The 18,792-nt window shown below is 36.0% G+C and overlaps 1 protein-coding gene across 21 annotated transcripts in view; it reads left to right on the top strand.

The window, feature by feature from the left end:
• Window positions 1-18,792, top strand: part of THOC2 (THO complex subunit 2) — a 103,964-nt gene that overhangs the window by 74,696 nt on the left and 10,476 nt on the right. For 7 of the 21 annotated variants that reach the window (XM_070606100.1, XM_070606099.1, XM_070606097.1 and 4 more), the window contains 16 exons: window positions 66-245; window positions 1,034-1,198; window positions 5,092-5,367; window positions 6,412-6,553; window positions 7,013-7,170; window positions 8,089-8,217; window positions 8,577-8,708; window positions 8,796-8,980; window positions 9,481-9,659; window positions 9,902-10,004; window positions 10,676-11,106; window positions 11,308-11,366; window positions 12,787-12,903; window positions 17,642-17,779; window positions 18,124-18,193; window positions 18,276-18,433. In XM_070606100.1, the coding sequence (XP_070462201.1) occupies window positions 66-245; window positions 1,034-1,198; window positions 5,092-5,367; window positions 6,412-6,553; window positions 7,013-7,170; window positions 8,089-8,217; window positions 8,577-8,708; window positions 8,796-8,980; window positions 9,481-9,659; window positions 9,902-10,004; window positions 10,676-11,106; window positions 11,308-11,366; window positions 12,787-12,903; window positions 17,642-17,779; window positions 18,124-18,193; window positions 18,276-18,433 (2,622 nt within the window). Of the gene's footprint in view, window positions 1-65; window positions 246-1,033; window positions 1,199-5,091; window positions 5,368-6,411; window positions 6,554-7,012; window positions 7,171-8,088; window positions 8,218-8,576; window positions 8,709-8,795; window positions 8,981-9,480; window positions 9,660-9,901; window positions 10,005-10,675; window positions 11,107-11,307; window positions 12,163-12,786; window positions 12,904-17,641; window positions 17,780-18,123; window positions 18,194-18,275; window positions 18,434-18,792 lie in introns of all 21 variants that reach the window. The other 14 variants (XM_070606107.1, XM_070606104.1, XM_070606103.1 and 11 more) reach the window with 7 other exon arrangements.

Here is an 18,792-nt window from a genome sequence, read left to right as displayed (position 1 = left end):
TTTTCAAATCAGATGGCATGTGTTATGTACTGTACGCTGGTAAATTTATATCTTCTCTTGTGCAGGGTGGTTATTTTGGCCAGATCAGAAACACTAAAAAATCCTCCCAGAGATTAAAGGATGCACTATTGGACCATGATCTTGCTCTTCCTCTCTGTTTGCTTATGGCTCAGCAGAGGAATGGGGTAATCTTTCAGGAAGGTGGAGAGAAACATTTGAAACTTGTGGGAAAGCTCTATGATCAGGTAAGTTAAAGTGGCTTTTGTGTTTATGTGGATTGTTTTTTATCATGATAAAGGAAAATACAGAATGTCATATAATTTGAAAAATGTCATTTTACACATCATGTGAATGTGAAACAGCTCTAATGTAAAATAGACATTCTGGAAAAGGGGCTATTTGTGTGCAAATTATGATATTTAAGGGGGGGCTTTAGGAGATGTAATAATATGTGTACGAGTTTCAATTAAGTAGATAACGCAAGTTGTTTGCGCTCATAATCTTTCCTGATCTCTGTAAATTTGGAATTTCAGTCACAACAAAGTAGATGCGATGTTTATTTATAAAATGTATTTATAAATATTAAGCACCAAAACCTATGATTAGCCTACAAAATGTGTTTAACTATCACCAACTATATTACGAGGAAAAAAAGGGATCATATACATTTTATAAATAAAGTTTTCATCTTTTAAGGACAAAGGAATTGACTTCTCTATACATAAAATTGTTGTATGTGATTTAGGTAAATATATTCTGCTACTGAAAGTGATGAACAAGCTTGGAATTTGAGATAGGTTGACTATTAAAGCCTTAGGTTAGTCAACTTTTCAGGGCCTCAGAGTGTTTTTCGTAATATGTAATTATGTTTGTAGATTGTCTCTAAAGTTCTTTCAAGTTGTAAAATTTGACTTCTTAGTTGTTACTCGAAATATTGTTAAAATGACATATCTTAATCATTTTGGAAACTGTTTATGTTGGTTTTTAAAATGGTAGCACATTTGTGTTTTTTTGTCTTATTTTTTAAATTTAGTGTCATGATACCCTGGTACAGTTTGGTGGGTTTTTAGCATCTAATCTAAGCACAGAAGATTATATAAAACGAGTGCCTTCAATTGATGTGCTCTGTAATGAATTTCATACACCCCATGATGCAGCATTTTTCCTGTCTAGGCCAATGTATGCACACCATATTTCAGTAAGTATCTTTGCTGCCATTCAAGAATGATTCTAAATTATTTCTTAACTGTTTTATTTTTAAGTGCATTTTAGTTTGACATAGATATAGATTATGTCTCTTGGAGAGTTACTCTTGTTAATACTCAGCTCTGAGCAGTGTACAATGAATATGCCCACTTTAAAAGTAAGTCTTATTAGTTCTATAATTTTACTGTTACTACACCACCAGTTGTCCAGGTTGACGTCTTATGGGCCCTCTAGAACTAGAGTTCTTAAACATTAGTGTGGGTGAGAATCACCTGGGAAGCATCTTAAACACTCAGTCTCATGTCCTCAAATTCTAATTTAGTAACTTGAATGGTACCTGGGAATTTATTTTGTTTTTGTTGTTTGTTTACAAGCATTAGATGATTCTAATGCAAGCAAATGTGGTACATCTTTCTGAGAAACACTCCGTTCAATACAGAGTCCTGTTTTCTCAGTAACAATATCCCTGTCAGATAGTTGACTTGCTGTTACACATACTGCCTTGAAAGAAGAAGACTTAACCACCCCCAAATGCTCTAAAACTCTAGCAGTCTCTGTTGTGTAACTTCTAGGAAAATTATATTCATGATTCTTGTTTTATTTCTCTCCACCTAAGTGAAACAACTAAAAACACAACAGCAGCAACAAAAGCCAACTAGAGCTTTCCAAAGCAGAGTATTCCAGTAGTCACTGTATTGAAATGCAAGTATGGATGTAGGGGAAAAGGAGACAGCCCTCCCTCCTATTCTCTATCTGCCACCTGAGCTCTTCCCTGCAAAGCAGTGACCTGAGAATTTTCTTTTCCTTTTCCCTCAGGGCCTGTCTTCTGTTTGGAAACTGTAATACTTCCCCACTCTGACTGGAGCCCCAACATATTTTTCATTTTTGTGTAGGCTTGGATTCTGGCCCCTCTGTTTTTTTGTTGTTATTTTTAAGTCTGTACCGCACAAGGTTTTCACTACAGGTTCGGGAAGATCTTGGTCCTTTCTCTTAAAACTAGCGTCTCTTCTTTGTTCCCAGTAGGGATACAAGGCTGTGTAGTAGAGGCATGGAAAAAAGGTGCTAAGAAATTTGGAATTTAATTGATCATTTAATCAACCATCAACTGTTAGTATTTACATATCGGCTGCTATAGTCTCTCACTTCCCTCTAACAACTAACTGAATGTTAACTGATTTAATTTTCACTTTATTAGCGTTATATAGCAGTTCTGTGCTATATGCTCTTGAGGAGAAAAGGGATTAAGGGAGTAGGATTAGGCCTTTTCTTTCCCTTTAGAATCTCAATCCAGAAAATTTTATACTCTGTTTGCATAGTTATGTCTTGTGTTGTTGCCCCACCCCACAGTAGATCAATCTCAGATATACAACACGGGACCTGCTTTCTTGAAGGTCTGAGATGGGAGAATTGCTTCATCTCAGGAATTCTAACCTGCCCTATGGTTTACTGAGACATGAACACACTAATCAGCGATATTGAACCGTAGCAAACAGGAAGACCTGGTTGCCTGAGGTTGGCTGAACTTTCCCACGTCAGAAAATGGAGCAGGTCCTTTATACCAATAGCAGTCTTTTCTGTAACCTGTGTAAAATACTGTGTCTTTGTCATTTAAGAGATACAAAAATCTAAACAAAGAAATGTCATTTTCCTCTCCGGGTTGAGGAGGAAAACAGAGAACTATACAGAGGTGGCTATACAGCCAAATCAGTGATGTGCCACCCTCTGGAAAAGGAGTTCCTCGGCAACCTTGGTTGCTCTGGATGGGCATCCATGCTTCTCTGGGGATCCTTGCTTTTGCTTCTTGGGTGAAAGCCTCTCTTGAAGAGCCTTCAATGAGAGAGTATGAGTATTGGAGAACTGTTATGTCTCTTCCATAAATTGACTATGAGCAGGCTCTCATGGGAGTAATTCAGCCAACCAAACACCGCTCAGATTATTGGGCCAACAAGAGCTTTTTGAATAGTACTTAGAAATACAGCAGTAACTGGATATCAGTTCTATTGCATAGATCTAGTACCCCAAGTGACTTGAGATGTAGAGCTGTTATGCCTCTCCATTTGACTGAAGATGTGAGCTTGAAGAGGGAGTTAAACTGACTTTAGACAAGGAAATATTCATCCTAGACAAATATGAAGTATAGTTGTCTTTTCTTATAAATTTTTTTTAGCTAGATGGGGACTATGGGGGTGCCTAGCAATAGAAGTCACAGATTCAGAACCAGAAGATTGGGGAGACTGGGGCTATCATATAACCCTCTCATACCTATGATCTAATTTTCAGTTTTAATTGTTGAGACCCACCTCTCAAGATGGGTCTGACAGAAAGGCTTTCCCCTCAGTTCATATCCTAGATCTTTCCCAAATCAGGTAGCTAAACTATCTTACGCAGGTAGTTTCAGCACTATTTTGTCCTGTCTCTTGTTAGAACCTTAGCAGATGTAATTCCCACTCACGTAGATTCATATTAGCTACCGTCAATAGGACTTGTCCTCAAAATTTTAAAACCCTTTCTTATTCTAGCTGCTGTTCTCTCAGGTCTCTGATGTAATTGGGACCTCTCCCTCATAAGTAATCTTCTTTGTAGCTTTGTCACCTGTGTGGTCCCAGTAGTTATCAGCATGCTCTCTAAAATAGGGATAACAGGAGATAAATCTTTGCACTTCTGGAGTAATTGTAAGATTCTCAACCTGCTTGAGATACCCTCTGGAACAGAGAGTACTTGGCATGCCTTCAGTCCAGTGAGCCTGGGGTATAGATGCACCCAGGAGGGAAGACTCTTTCCCTATCATGATGCAGAACTGGGAGTGGAACCTTTGACCTTCTAGTTCTGGGTTCCTATTTAGCACAGACTGGATGATTTAAGTGCTTTTCTAACATAAAGAAGCAGCTAGTTTTAGATCTCCTCTTAGGTTCATCCTCAGGGATGATGCCTCATCCAAACAGAATTTTCTAGGTGAGAGCTCTTTCATCCTAAAGAGACCGAAGGACATGAGGCAATAGCAACAACTTCACTTTGTATTATTTTCTTTTTTACATTTGGCATACACTCTATGAACTAATATGTAGTCCCTCCCATTGTACTAACAGATTCTTTTTTTCATATCGTTAAGAGAATGGTCTTCCTCTGACTTTCCCCAAATTAGGATAAACCAATCAGGCCAGAAAAGCTATAGTGTCAGTTCCCACACTTTAAACTTCAATGTACCATAGCCATTCATAGAAAATCTTATTTAGCTTAGCACTAGGAGGACTAGTTGGTCCCAGTTTGCCTGGGACTTACCCAGTTTTAGCACTGAAATCCTGCATCCTGGGAATCCCGTTAATCACGGGCAAACCTGGACAGTTGGTCACCCTACTTAGCAGACTTAATGGTACTTTCCTCATAACTTTTCTTAGTGTTGATCCAACTTCTTAATCGACAAATTGTAATAACTAATAGGGGTATGTGTTATGATGAAACGTTCTGTCCTAGTTGGCTGTTACAGTTCCTTTCTGCCTTTTTACTAGTGTTAAGATCCTCTACTTGGTTCCCTTGAATATCTCAAAAGCAGGAGTTGAAACTCCACATGTTTGGTCCTTGATGCAGAAGTAAGAGAGAATAAGGTGAGGGGAATGGATGGGGATCACACATAGCCTATTCACTTCCTCAAGAGGTCAGATTCAGTAAGAGTCTTGTGAAAAGTTCCTAGTGAGCACACAGGACTAAAGATTGGAGCAGCTTCTAGGGGTGATTTATCTTAAAATAAATGTTGGTAAGAAATTAGAATTCTTACAACAGTTTTGATTGATCATCTTCTGATTCTTGAAAAGGGAACATAGGCTTTTATATTATGAAAGTCAGTGCTATAAATTGTGTTGTCTGTGTGTGTTTTTACTCTATCTCCAGTCAAAGTATGATGAACTTAAAAAATCAGAAAAGGGAAGTAAACAGCAACATAAAGTTCATAAGTACATTACATCATGTGAAATGGTGATGGCTCCTGTCCACGAAGCAGTGGTCTCCTTACATGTTTCCAAAGTCTGGGATGACATCAGCCCTCAATTTTACGCCACGTTCTGGTCATTGACAATGTATGACCTTGCAGTTCCACATACCAGCTATGAACGGGAAGTCAATAAACTTAAAGTCCAGATGAAAGCAATTGATGACAATCAGGAAATGGTAGGTTTTTGTTCTAGTAGCTTAAGTACAATAACTTCATAGTGTCAATTCAACATGGAATATCCATACTTTGGAATTGTGTTAGCTCGGGTTCCTTAAAGTGGTGATCTTGTTGCTATATAATATTTTCCTAAGTGGGTTTAATGGTGACGTCTCAGTGGGTGGGGCAGGGGCTTGGTGAATGCATGGATGTCATGATCAATCAAAAGGTATTTGAGTTTGCTTTTCTACTAAAGCCTGTGTTATCAACATAAAAATGATGTGTGTGACTCAAATTGCAAGAGCAATAGGGGTTCTCTAAAGGAGAACTCTTTAGGAGAACACTTTATTGAAGAGGTGAGTCTTGAGCTGGGTAGGCCTTGAAGATAGATTAGGTTTGGAAATACGGAGGCAAATTGGCCACTCTAGAGCTCCAGCAAAGGTGTGAAGTAGTCTCAGGTTTTACTGTAGTGAATGGGCTTAGTGATAAATTTGAATGGTTAGGATGGGACCAGATTATGTAGAGCAGTGAAACTTAGAAAAGAAGACTTGATAAAATTGAGAGCTATTTTAGAGTCCTGAGCAGGGAAGTGATAATGGTAAAAATTATACTTTAGAAAGATTACTCATGAAAACAGTATAAAGGATGCATGTAATAAAGGAAGGGACTGGCATTAGACTGGGGACCAGCTAGGTGGCTTTTTGGGTAATTCATTGTGAAGTACTGATAGTATAGACTATGGTAGAGGTAGTGGGAATGCATGAGACTCGTAAGCAACTGGGATATTGGAATGAAGGAGAAGGAAGAGTCAAAGACGACTCCATACCTCAGACTAAAAGTACCGGTGTTGAGAATGTAGCCAGTTTTGATGGTGTACGAAGACTGGATGACTTTGTCTTGGATTTGTTGAATGGAGGCGAAGCATGTCCCAGTGGACTCCTAAACATCCCTGTTGAAGTAATTAATACAAAATATCAGCATTTATCTCTTTTTTAGTTTTTCAACCAAAAGAAAGGGAGTTACTGTGCCTTTAGTTAGAAAAGTATCTAACTTATACTTTGTAGCCTCCAAATAAAAAGAAAAAAGAGAAAGAGCGCTGTACTGCCCTTCAGGACAAGCTTCTTGAAGAAGAAAAGAAACAGATGGAACATGTACAGCGAGTTCTACAGAGACTGAAACTGGAAAAGGACAACTGGCTTTTAGCAAGTAAGTCGTTGGAATTGTTACATTCCTGCTACTGCTAAATTACAAAAGCAAGTCTTTATAACTTTGGAGGTGTTGAAGTGTATTATGTTTGTATTTCAACTCAGTGTTCACTGTCCCATTCTTTGGTTATTCATTAACGCAGAGTCGACTTCACATGTTCACTGAAGGAACTGATTTAGTTTGCTGGTGAAATTAATTAACTTATAACTACAATATTGGCAGCTTTTCATTCAACTCTTCTGTATAAAATCATATTTCTGGAGAAATTATAGATAGAAAAATGTCCACAGAGTGAAAATGAAAGTCTTGTCCCAGGCATGACCTTTTGGTTACAAACTATAAATAGTTTGTGGTTTTATATCATTCTCTACACTAAAGTTAATATGTTGTCATGTTTAGTGGCCTTGAGGCACTTGAGGAAGAAGTTTACCACTTAATATATTCTTCCCTTATTTTTAGAATCTACCAAAAATGAGACCATCACAAAATTTCTACAGCTGTGTATATTTCCTCGATGTATTTTTTCAGCAATTGATGCTGTTTACTGTGCTCGTTTTGTTGAATTGGTACATCAACAGAAAACTCCAAATTTTTCCACACTTCTTTGCTATGATCGAGTAAGTTCTTTTTATTGCAACCTTTAAAAAAAAAGTCTCACACAAAGATAGCTAAACATTATAATCTATAGAGGTATTATTGTGTGTGTGGTTAAAAGCATGAACTCAAGAGCCAAGTGCCTGAAGTTGAATCCTAGCTCTGCTACTTTCCAGCTATATGATCTTTGGCAAGTTTTTTTAACCTCTCTGTGCCTCAGTTTTCTTATCTGTAAAACGGGATAATAGTACCTGCTTCATAAGATTGTTGCGAGGATTAAATGAGTCACTACACACAAAAGCACTTTGAGTAGTGCCTGATACAAAATAAGCACCCCTAGTTAGTCTGTCAACTCAACATTTGGGTTTATATGTTTGTCAAAATAAATAGAGCTCTCTTCTCCATTCATTACCTTTACTCCCTCAGAAAACAACAAAAAAGCTTACACCTTTGCACATAAATAAGAGCAGGGACGCTTTTCAATATGGTCACAATCACAGATTTTTGCATCTGGCTTTTTCCTTAATGATTAATTACTTCATTTTGTGGTTTAAAAAAGTAATATGTTACAGCATGTCAGCTGCCTATTTCTAGTTTCTGTCAGCCTCGCCTCTGCTTACTGTCCCCCTAACCCCAGTAATATCTATGGCTAAGTCTTTGTAAAGAAGTTATGATGTAATAATGATGATAGTTTTTTCCTTCTATCGTAAATCAGCTTTCTTTATAGAAGTTTGTTGTTGTTGTTGTTGCTTTATGAATGTGCTATTTCCTCACAAAAGCCAAAATCTTTTCTCTGTAATTGTGAATATAAAAGGGGAAGATACATTTTGATGAAACTTACCTGTTTAGTTTATTGTGATTTGCTATAACGTGATTTTTTAATATTTTGAAGTAATTTTGACCTTGATTTGTTTTTATTTTTCAAACATTTTTTCCTTTAGGTTTTCTCTGACATAATTTACACAGTTGCAAGCTGTACTGAAAATGAAGCTAGTCGATATGGGAGATTTCTCTGCTGCATGTTGGAGACTGTGACCAGGTGGCACAGTGATAGAGCCACATATGAAAAAGTATGACTAATAAATACCCTTATATTTTACCCATGTATATAATGATCACTTCCAGTAATCTGTGGGTTGTTCAGATTTAAAAGGGAAGCTAAATTTAAGATTCAGGTGTAGAGCAACGTTTAAAATTTAAGCACAATTCATTCATTATTAAAAAATGCTATTTTTTTATCCTGTCTCAAACTGACGCTCCAAATTAATATCATTGAATAAGCTGAACCTTTCTGTGAAAACCACCTATCATTCAAATACATATCATGTTTTCACATAGAATCATTAATCTAGTCTGCTTAAGTTTCAGGTTCTGCTATTTTGAGGGACAGAATTCTCCTTTAAAAGTGACAACCTTTTTTTTCCCTTAGGAATGTGGAAATTATCCCGGATTCCTTACTATATTACGGGCAACTGGATTTGATGGTGGAAATAAAGCCGATCAATTAGACTATGAAAATTTTCGACATGTTGTACATAAATGGCATTATAAACTAACCAAGGTAAAAAAAAATTGTATTTCTCAGAGGTAGTTTTTTCTCTTCATACTTATACTTGTAAAATAATGGGTCTTAAAATGTTTGTTGTAGGCATCGGTACATTGCCTTGAAACAGGCGAATATACTCACATCAGGAACATCTTGATTGTGCTAACAAAAATACTTCCTTGGTACCCAAAAGTTTTGAATCTGGGTCAGGCTTTGGAAAGAAGAGTGCATAAAATCTGCCAAGAAGAAAAAGAGAAGAGGCCAGATCTATATGCATTGGCTATGGGGTAACACAATTATACTTTAATGTGATTTATGAGACTAGATGACAGAAGGATTCTGAAGACTTTAAAATGTTTTACAGTGTTGAAGTTTATCTTCTGCCTTACTTCAGGAGATTATGGGAGATTATGCGATCATGTTCCCACAGGCTGGTGAGAGTTGTCACTTCTGATTATCAGCTTCCGGTCTATACTGGATGATAGTTGCAAAAGTCATATATAATATGTCTTGGTTTGGAGGAAATATAATTTTATCATCAGTTATCAGATCTTCAGTAGTGAAAAAAAGGGCATCTTAGTTTAAGGCTTAGTTTACATTGAAATTTTTATTCTTAAGAAAGCATCTAGGGCTCTCTAGGAAGACCTTCAAGAACTTACTGAAAATATTTTTTATTCTCTGTAATCAAGTAGCGGAGTGAATAACTTGCTAATTTTATTCTTTTAAACCCCATGTTTGTGCTTTTTGATTTGTATTTGTATATTTAAACACTTTGTGCGACTTTCAGCTACTCTGGGCAGTTGAAAAGTAGAAAGTCATACATGATACCTGAAAATGAGTTTCATCACAAAGACCCCCCTCCGAGGAATGCAGTTGCCAGTGTACAGAACGGGCCTGGTGGTGGGCCTTCTTCGTCGGCGCTAGGAAGTGCATCAAAATCGGATGAGAGCAGCACTGAGGAGACTGGTATGCTTCTTTGTAGAAATTTATAAGGAATACAGTTTGCTTCAACAAATTGAAATGTTTCATATCATATGACAATTAAAATGCTGGCTTAGTATTACTGTTTTATTCCCTAGGTAGGAGTATGTAACTGTCAAGTAATCAGCCCTTTGTTTCTTTCTAATTAATCTCTAATCATGTTGCTGTGAAATTGTAGTTTGTTTACGTTTAGGGGCTTGTCAAATAAAACCGTACCTTTATTTCAGATAAATCAAGGGAGAGATCTCAGTGTGGTGTGAAAGCTGTTAATAAAGCTTCTAGTGCCACACCGAAAGGGAATTCAAGCAATGGAAATAGTGGCTCTAACAGGTAGGAACACTGTGCTATATATCAAAATTCTGAATTCTTATATGATTAACCTCGTTAGACATGAATGAAAGAGGGTGTTAGTTGAATACTAAGAAAGTCATTTATGTTGGACTTTGAAATTTTGTATATACCCGTATTTTGATGATGTGCTTACCATCCTCATTATGTTTTGCATAATGCTGAGACTGACTTTGTCTCCCCTGCTGGGATATGTGGGGGACGGTAGGTAGTGAAGTTAAAAAAACATTTTAGGATTGAGTGTTTGCTGTGGACAACCTGGGTAAGCATAATTAACATAAGAGAAGCCTATACTGATTTAGACCAGTCATCCATCCAACCAAGTAATCCAGTTCCTGATAGTAGCACCCTTGGTTGGCTTGTAGAATAATTTTTGTTTGTCACCTTGTAATCCTCAAAGGTTATGAATGTATGCAAAAAAAAGGACCTGACATCACTGTAATCAGTCTTTTTAATCTGCTATTAATGAATTTGGTTATTTATTATTTGCTGGATAAAGAAGTGCTTCCTTTTTACTTGTCTTAAAGCTGTCCTTTAGTTTTGAAAGGGCTGCTCTTAGTTCTAGAATTTTTGAAGTCAGTAAGAAACCCTTTATGATAAAATATGGAATATATTTTATGACTGTCTTAAAATGTCATGCTTTTATTCTTAAGCAGCAAAGCTGTTAAAGAAAATGACAAAGAAAAAGGGAAAGAGAAAGAAAAAGAGAAAAAAGAAAAGACTCCAGCTACTACTCCAGAGGCCAGGGTACTTGGTAAAGATGGTAAAGAAAAACCGAAGGAAGAACGGCCAAATAAAGATGAAAAAGCAAGAGAGACGAAGGAAAGAACACCTAAGTCTGACAAAGAGAAAGAAAAATTCAAGAAGGAAGAAAAAGCTAAAGATGAGAAATTCAAGACCACTGTCCCCAACGTAGAATCAAAATCAACTCAAGAAAAGGAAAGAGAGAAGGAGCCATCCAGAGAAAGAGATATAGCAAAGGAAATGAAATCAAAGGAAAATGTTAAAGGAGGAGAAAAAACACCAGTTTCTGGGTCCTTGAAGTCACCTGTTCCCCGATCAGATATTGCAGAGCCTGAAAGGGGCAAGTTTGCCTTTCTTCATATTTGTTTACCTCTGGTTGTTGTTATGTATAGTTGCTTCTTGTCTCCTTGTTTTAGCAAGTTGTCTAGGGACTTTACTGGGGGGAACTATTACTTATGACCTTAAAAGTTGAATTTTTTTTGAAGTTTTTTGAAAAAGTAGAAATACAGCTTATAGTGACTATTTCTTTTTGTCCCAACAGAACAAAAACGCCGCAAAATTGATACTCACCCTTCTCCATCACATTCCTCCACAGTAAAGGTTAGTATAGCCTGAGGAAGGCAGCGTCCGTGTTAGGCTCACCTGTTTGGAATACGTGTTCTGACTTCCTTCAAGTCTTGTGCCAAGTATTCACTGGAGCCACTGGAGGTTTTATGTTGCATTAGAAAATGAATTTTTTACATATTGGTGGACTGATATTTTTTCCTATTGAGTATTTTTATTATAAAAATATTAAAACTTCAAGGACCTAGCACTAATTTTGTAGTGTTTCAAAGTGCAAGAGAAATTTTACCCAGAAGTGCCTCACTGCTTTAAGCAGTCTTTTTTGGAGTGCAATGGTAGCTACAAGCAAATGAATCTTTTCAGCAGAATGAAGCCTATTTTTCAGCATAAATATTGAAGAATATATAGCACTGAAGACTTCCTGGATGATACAGGATAAACAAGATACCTCTGAATTCATCAAGCTTCTTGATGAGCATCATACCGATGTGTGCCTTCTAAGAAGGAGTCTTGAAAGGAGTTCCATTTTAAAGTCTCCTTGGTGATCAGTTCTCCTGTAGTTGTGTATATTCAGTGAGCATGCAGCTTCTGTTGTATCTTCCCTTGGAGGTTTGTTTATACCCATTGGGTTCCCAACAAGTTGAACCTTGCGTTACGATAAAAGCAGATGTGGCATCCAATCCTACCACCCAGCAAAGAGAAACCCCAGGCATTCAACTGCAGCACAAAATCGTGGGTGTAGCCTTCTTGAAGACTCAGGGTAGCCATTCCTTGCTCCATATTTAATTTTAATTCTAAAGTCATCTAATTTCATGGAATCTTTGAATTTGCAGTACGTTGAACTTTTAAAACTGTAAGTTAACTAATTCTTCATCAAGAGCACTGTGGTGGAATACCGTAATATCTTTTTCTTTCTTTCCTTCTTTCTTTTTTTTAAGTGCTTCTTTTTGTGGGAGGTATGAGAGTCACCAGCAGAGGCACTTTGTAAAAAAGTGATTTCTTTTTTATAGAATACATTTGTTTTCTTGTTAATATAATGCCACAAATTTTCCGGCTAGGATAAAAAATGTGTATCTTTATGGTAGAGTCACAAGTAAAGTAAAATTTGAAACCTCCCAATTTAGTAAAAACTGAAAATGTAAGCCAATGTTGTTCTTCCACAGTGACCTCCACTATTTTAAACTTTTTGTGGAGAAAAAAATGTTTTGCTTTCTTAAGCCTCTTAACATTACCTATAGTTTAAGTACGGTGTTGTGAAAAATGTGGCATTCATATTTATTTTTAAAATCTGAGCAGAGAAAGGTTTTTATTTGTTACATTGAGTGCATATAATTTAGTTTTTTTAACATTACAATTCCATTACATAATTTTGCTTTTGTTTTTTTTATTGTTGATATTCATATAATAATGACATCACGAGACTTATCCTCACAAGAAGTAGCTGGTTTATTTCCAGGTTACAGCCATACTTCCCAAAGTTCCTCTGGGTTCTGAGAACTATGCCAGCTCACCTGTCATCTCCATTCATTTTCTACAGGACAGTCTCATCGAACTCAAGGAGTCTTCAGCAAAGGTTTGAGTCTTTTAAAATCATCATGCCTAAGTAAAACAAAAAAATTCTTCGTTTATTTAGTAGATACCCTCGCCCTAGTAAATTTAGTAAGCTAGTAGAAATACCTATCACAAACTGAAACAGTGGCTTCTTTTAATGAGATTGTTGTAAAATGTGTGTAATGTGGGAACATTTCTATAATCTCTCCTTGCTTGCTCTGTTATGCATTATCCTTTTATGCTTCAAAATCTGCCAATAAGTTTAAGGGTTGGGAAAGAGGTTATTGGTGTGTTTTGGAGGGTAGGTTTACTTAATTTCTCAAAACAAATCCATCAGCCTGTTTTCTGACTTTTTTAGACAACCTAAAAGACCAAAAAATAACTTTGATGCATTCGTATAACTGTCCTATAAGGGGAGCCCATCTCAATCCATAAAATTTTTTATATCACCTCTGCAGAGCTACCTTTTTGGTAGTTGTAGCGTAATATCAAGAAATATGGTTGATGTAAACTAATCATTCTCCTGGAGGAGAATACTTAACTTGATGGTTGTGTTTACTTGTCAGTATTAATTCTTGCCTGTTGCTCTACTTTCTTGAGTATTCTACTACTAAAAACAATGTGCAGTCTGTGTATCTTATTACAGAGTTCATTTCATTATTGTAGTTGAATTGTCCATTGTTCATGTTATTTTGTCTTTATTATTATAAAATTTGTACCCTCCTTCACTTTGATTTTCTACTTTGCCTCCTCTTATATCTGCTAAGTATGATTCCATAGTGGTGGACCAGTACAAAATGAAAATTTGAAACAAAGCCAGTTGACATTACTAACTGCTTTGAGATCTGTAGCTTCATAATGAAATGTCTGTGGATATTGGGCAAATAAGCACTAATTTTTTGACAGTTTAGATTAGCCAATGTGCCTGTTTCCTGAAATTGTAGCATTGTTTTTAGAAAATACTGTATTAATCAAAAGAGTATCAGCTGTACTGTGAACGCTTTCTTTTCAAGTAAAACGTTTTATTGGCTAAATTAAACATGTATTGCAATTTAGTAGGTTTTCATAACCAGTTTGGGATTGTGTATGTCAGTCTTAACCATCAGTGGCTTGTGTGGGCTATTTTATATTCGTGGGTTAACAATGTTACCTTGTGACTATTTATTTCCTGAAACATACTTGGAAGCAGATCGAAACCTGCTGTTTTAGTTAACTGGATTTTCTAATCGATGATGAAGATTTTGGTTCCTTATATTTGTGAAAGCCTTTTGAAAAGAAAACTTATATGTGAAATAAGCATATGTTAACTCATTTCATGCTCATAACAGTGCTGTGAGGTAGATAGGGTAGGTGGTAGTCTTTTTGACAAACAAACTAAAAAAGTTCTTCATCCTTTCCCAATGGCATATATCTTGTTAGTACCAAGCTTAGACTAAAATTAAGGTTCCTCTGTTCTTACCACAATGAAAAAAAATGCAAAAAAATATTTATGGTTCCTTGATTTTTAGCAACTATTTCAACAGTAGTTTGTCTGTCTGGTTCTTTACATTACAGTGATTCAAGTCAATCTCCTCATCTCCCCTTTAAAAAAAAAGATAGTACTTCTGTGGGCATTTAAAATTCAATAGATCTATTCCACATTCAGCCAGAAAATTTTGAAAATGACACATAAATACACTTCTAAAAATTATGTGACTAATACCACTTTTCATATCCTTAATGCTTAGTATGGTACCTGGCAGTTTGATTAGGTGTTCGTTAAATATTTGAAATGAACTCTTATGTCTTGGACTTCGATAAAGTATCCAAAGTTTACTGGTCTGCATAGTAGTTGCTGTTGTATTACGTGTCTAGGAAAGTTTAATAGCATCTGAATGTCTTAGAAAAAAATTTTACTGGACTTGAGTGATCTCTAAAATTGATGGTCTCTTTAAACTCACTGTTTCGGGAGTAGCTTTTACTTTTTAGAGGATTTGAAAGATGTGTGTCTGTTTTTTCATGTTACTGTGTCACTCATACATATAAAATTGTTTCCCTGCTTTATTTTAACCTTTTCTATTTATGCTTTGTCCTTGGAATCCTCTTATTAAATTAGTTACTATTTTCACTTTCTAATCCATGCTAAAAGTAATACATGGACTTGGCTTTTCAACTAGAATTAGTTGGGAAAAAAATCGTTTAGTATCCAGATATTTTCTCTCAGTTCACCTTCTACCCCCAGTTTCCAATTGGCATAGTACTAGTTTTAGTCAGCTGTGTTTTCACCTAGCAATCCTAGCAGTTATATTTGATGAAGAAAGTGTGAAAAGTATGCTCCTTTAACCAATCTCCTCTCTAATTTAGGAGGGCAGCAGTAACCACGTCAAAATAGAATTCAGCTTTTAATTCTGTCTACCATTTTAAAACAAAGATTTACAACCAAACCTAAGCCTATAAATGAGGCCATCTTTATATATTATAACCTTAGTAAAGTCAATGTGGCAGTATTCTCTTGAACAGATTATGAAAATCAGTCAAATTGTTTTTTGGACCTAATGATCCCAACGTCAAGAATAAAAGCAAATGAAAACCAAAATCCAACAAGGCCACACAAAGATCAATTAGACAGATTATTAATTTTATTTGGTAAATGTGTGTTGAGTACTCACCGTATGTACAAGGCACTAGGAAGTATGTAAAAGTAGAAAAAATACATTAGCTCCTCTACCATACTGGAAACTGTTATGGACAAAAATAAATGACATGAAATTAATAGGGAATACCTGTCACAAAAAAGGTTAATATGAAGTAATACAAGTGTTCACCAGAAAGTAAGTTGCAGAGTTGAGGGATGGTTGAAGTGCTGATGGCTTTTGAGCTGTCTTTGAAGGCTAAGTAGGATTTTAAGAGATTAAGATAAAAGTGAGCAGCCATTCTGGTGAAGAGAACTGCTGGGAAGGATCAGGTGTTGGGGGCAATGGTAGCCACAGCCTAGAGTGCGTTGGGTTGCTCCATCATAGGAGATAGTTGTGCAAAGATTGTGAAGAGCTTAGAATACCTAAGCTAAGGAGTATGCATCTTATTCTGTAGGCAATGAGAGACTGTATGTTTTTGTGGAAAAGAGTATTGTGATCAGAACGCTTATTAGAAGGGTAGGGAGAAGGAATAGAATTGGGTATATTTCTGAGAATTTCTAGGTTTCCCAATTTCTTGCAATACAGAATTCATATTGCACACAGTTAAAAACTTCATTTTTGTGGAGGGGTGTGTGTGTGTGTTCATCTGTGTGTGCGCACACATGCATGTACTTATGTGTAATCAAGTTTTGGGGGGGCTTTTATTGGGAGAATTAAGCAATACTTTCCTTAGAGAAAGAAATCTTTGAGTATTGCAATAATATATTATTTTCTTTGTCTCATCAATTTCATAAGTAATATTAACTTAAGACATGAATAAACCTTACAGTTTAGAAAAGCTTGAAGTGTCTTGCATTATACCCAGCAAGAGTACCTTTTGGACAAACACTTTTATGACTGTTTCTCATTCTCTTGCTCTTTGTTATTAATAAACATTTTGTCTATTTCAGTTGATCATCAACTTTTAAACATTGAAATTTTAAAGAATCTTCTTCTGCATTGCTATGGCAGTATTTCTGAGCCAGCTGAATTGAAAATATTTGATGGTGTTAAAAAATAAGTGTTTCTTTAATGCTCAAACTGATGGTCATCTTTTTTCATGTATTCCTTTGAATACCAAAGGGGGATTTCCTTGTGTAAAAATATTTGACTTTTGACTCATTATTCTTTTCATTCCTAAGGTATATCTAGAATTGTGTAGTTTTGTAATGAGTTATATTCAATATTATCCTGCCTAATACTTTTAATGTCTTAAACGTAAGCTCGTAGCACAGTTATTAATGCTGTAAAGTTCGGTATCTGATTACTCCCTTAATATTTTCTTTTGTAATGGATTTTCATATTTACAACTTAAGTAAATAAAGTTCTCTCGTAATTATTTAGAGTTAGTACATCCTTGATCTTTGGCTGTTTTATTGCCTGTGGGCCTTTTGGCAGAGAAAGAACAGGCAGAGAACATTAGTTCATCATTTTTCAGTCTTTGAGTTGTTTCATCATCCTCAGCTGACTATATGGTTTTCTGAGCTATTTAGAACCAGTAAGGCAAATTCCACAGTCAGTTATGATTATTTGATAGAAATTAGAGTGCTTTCAGAAGTAGGTAATATGCAGCCTTTACATTTGTGATAATAATTTAGCATAATCTATGCATGGTGTATGCTGAGGCAGAAAAGACTAGTAAAGTCATGGCTAGGTTTTATTTTATACTTTTGCTCACTGTCATCGATTGCTTATCAGTGGATGGAAAAACTATTTAAAATTTTCATGACTGTGTAGAGGTTTGTATTTTTTTACGGTAGAGAAAGTCCAGTCACTATTTTTCACATATGGTCTCTTGTAATGGTGGTTATAGGTCTTCACAATAAAGCTATAAAAAGGAATTGTAGTTGTGAATTTACTGAGTCGTCTCAGTTGAGGCAGGAATGAACTGATTGAGTTTAAATGATAATTTTTATAAGGCCAGGAATTGAAGTGTTTGCATAATTTGTGCTGTGTTCTTTTATTTTACCTCTCGTAATCCAGACAGCTGACCAGTTTTGACTTTGGGTCTAACTACCAATTGTCTTTCATTAAATAAACAATCAAGCAAATTGTGCCAATACTGGAAAACTAATAATCTTTAGTAATATTGCCTTAATTTAACAGCTCTACCTTAATCATACTCCTCTACCACTGTCCAAGAGTAAGGAGAGAGAAATGGACAAGAAAGATTTGGACAAGTCGAGGGAAAGATCCAGAGAAAGAGAGAAAAAAGATGAAAAGGACAGGAAAGAGCGGAAAAGGGTTTGTAATTTTTTTAAAACTAGCTTGGAAAGCTCATTATCGTGTACAGTAGCGTGTTTGTTGCCTTTTATAAAGTACTAGTTTGTTGCATGGCAGTCTGTTATTTAGTGTTTTAACTGGTATTTTCACCCTAAAGTGCATTTGAATCTTCTGCAGTGATAAGGATCTTCAGCCTAATAATCTCTACCAGCTCTGCTTGTCTTTCATGTCATTTTACCAAGTGTGTGAGACTGCTGCAGATATTCTCCAGTGCTAGTTAGCTGTGCCCTTCTTATATAAAAGTAATACTTTAAAACAAAAAACATAAACCCTTGATCATTGTAGTTCACAATTCTTGGTTCTAGGATCACTCAAACAGTGACCGTGAAGTGCCACCGGACTTAACCAAGAGGCGAAAAGAGGAAAATGGAACAAGTAGGTAGACTTATCAATACTTTCCAAGCAATCAACAAACTGAATTGGAAAAGGCTTTTATGATTCTCTTTTATAATTTTAGTGGGGGTTTCAAAACACAAAAGTGAAAGTCCATGTGAGTCTCCTTATCCAAATGAGAAAGACAAGGAAAAAAATAAGTCAAAATCTTCAGGCAAAGAAAAAGGCGGCGATTCATTTAAATCAGAAAAGATGGATAAAATCTCCTCCGGTGGCAAAAAGGTAAATTAGGAAAACAAAAGAACAATATGCTTTTTCTTAGAAAATCAGCCCTTTGAAAATTTAGCAAATACTGTGATTTTTTGTAGTCAAATTGTCTTTTGTTAATTATTTGGGGGTGGGAAAAGGGAAGCATTGGAGGAGGGCAGGTTACCTGGGGAATTTGAGCCAGTTTAGTCCCAGATTACTGGGAGGGTAGAATTAGTTTACTCCTGAAATTCCTTTCCTCTCCATTCCACTCCCGCCTACTTCTGTTCATTGAGTTTCTGCCTCTCATTTTGTGTTTTCTGCCCCCCCCCCCCCGCCCATGATGCTTTTAGTTTCTTTTCATTCATGAGATTTAAATAGTCACATTTTCTCCC

The sequence above is a fragment of the Equus przewalskii genome, chromosome X (assembly GCF_037783145.1).
Source record: "Equus przewalskii isolate Varuska chromosome X, EquPr2, whole genome shotgun sequence".
Classification (NCBI taxonomy): domain Eukaryota; kingdom Metazoa; phylum Chordata; class Mammalia; order Perissodactyla; family Equidae; genus Equus; species Equus przewalskii.
Note: the sequence above shows the minus strand (reverse complement) of the source record. Positions and strands in the feature narration are given on the sequence as shown.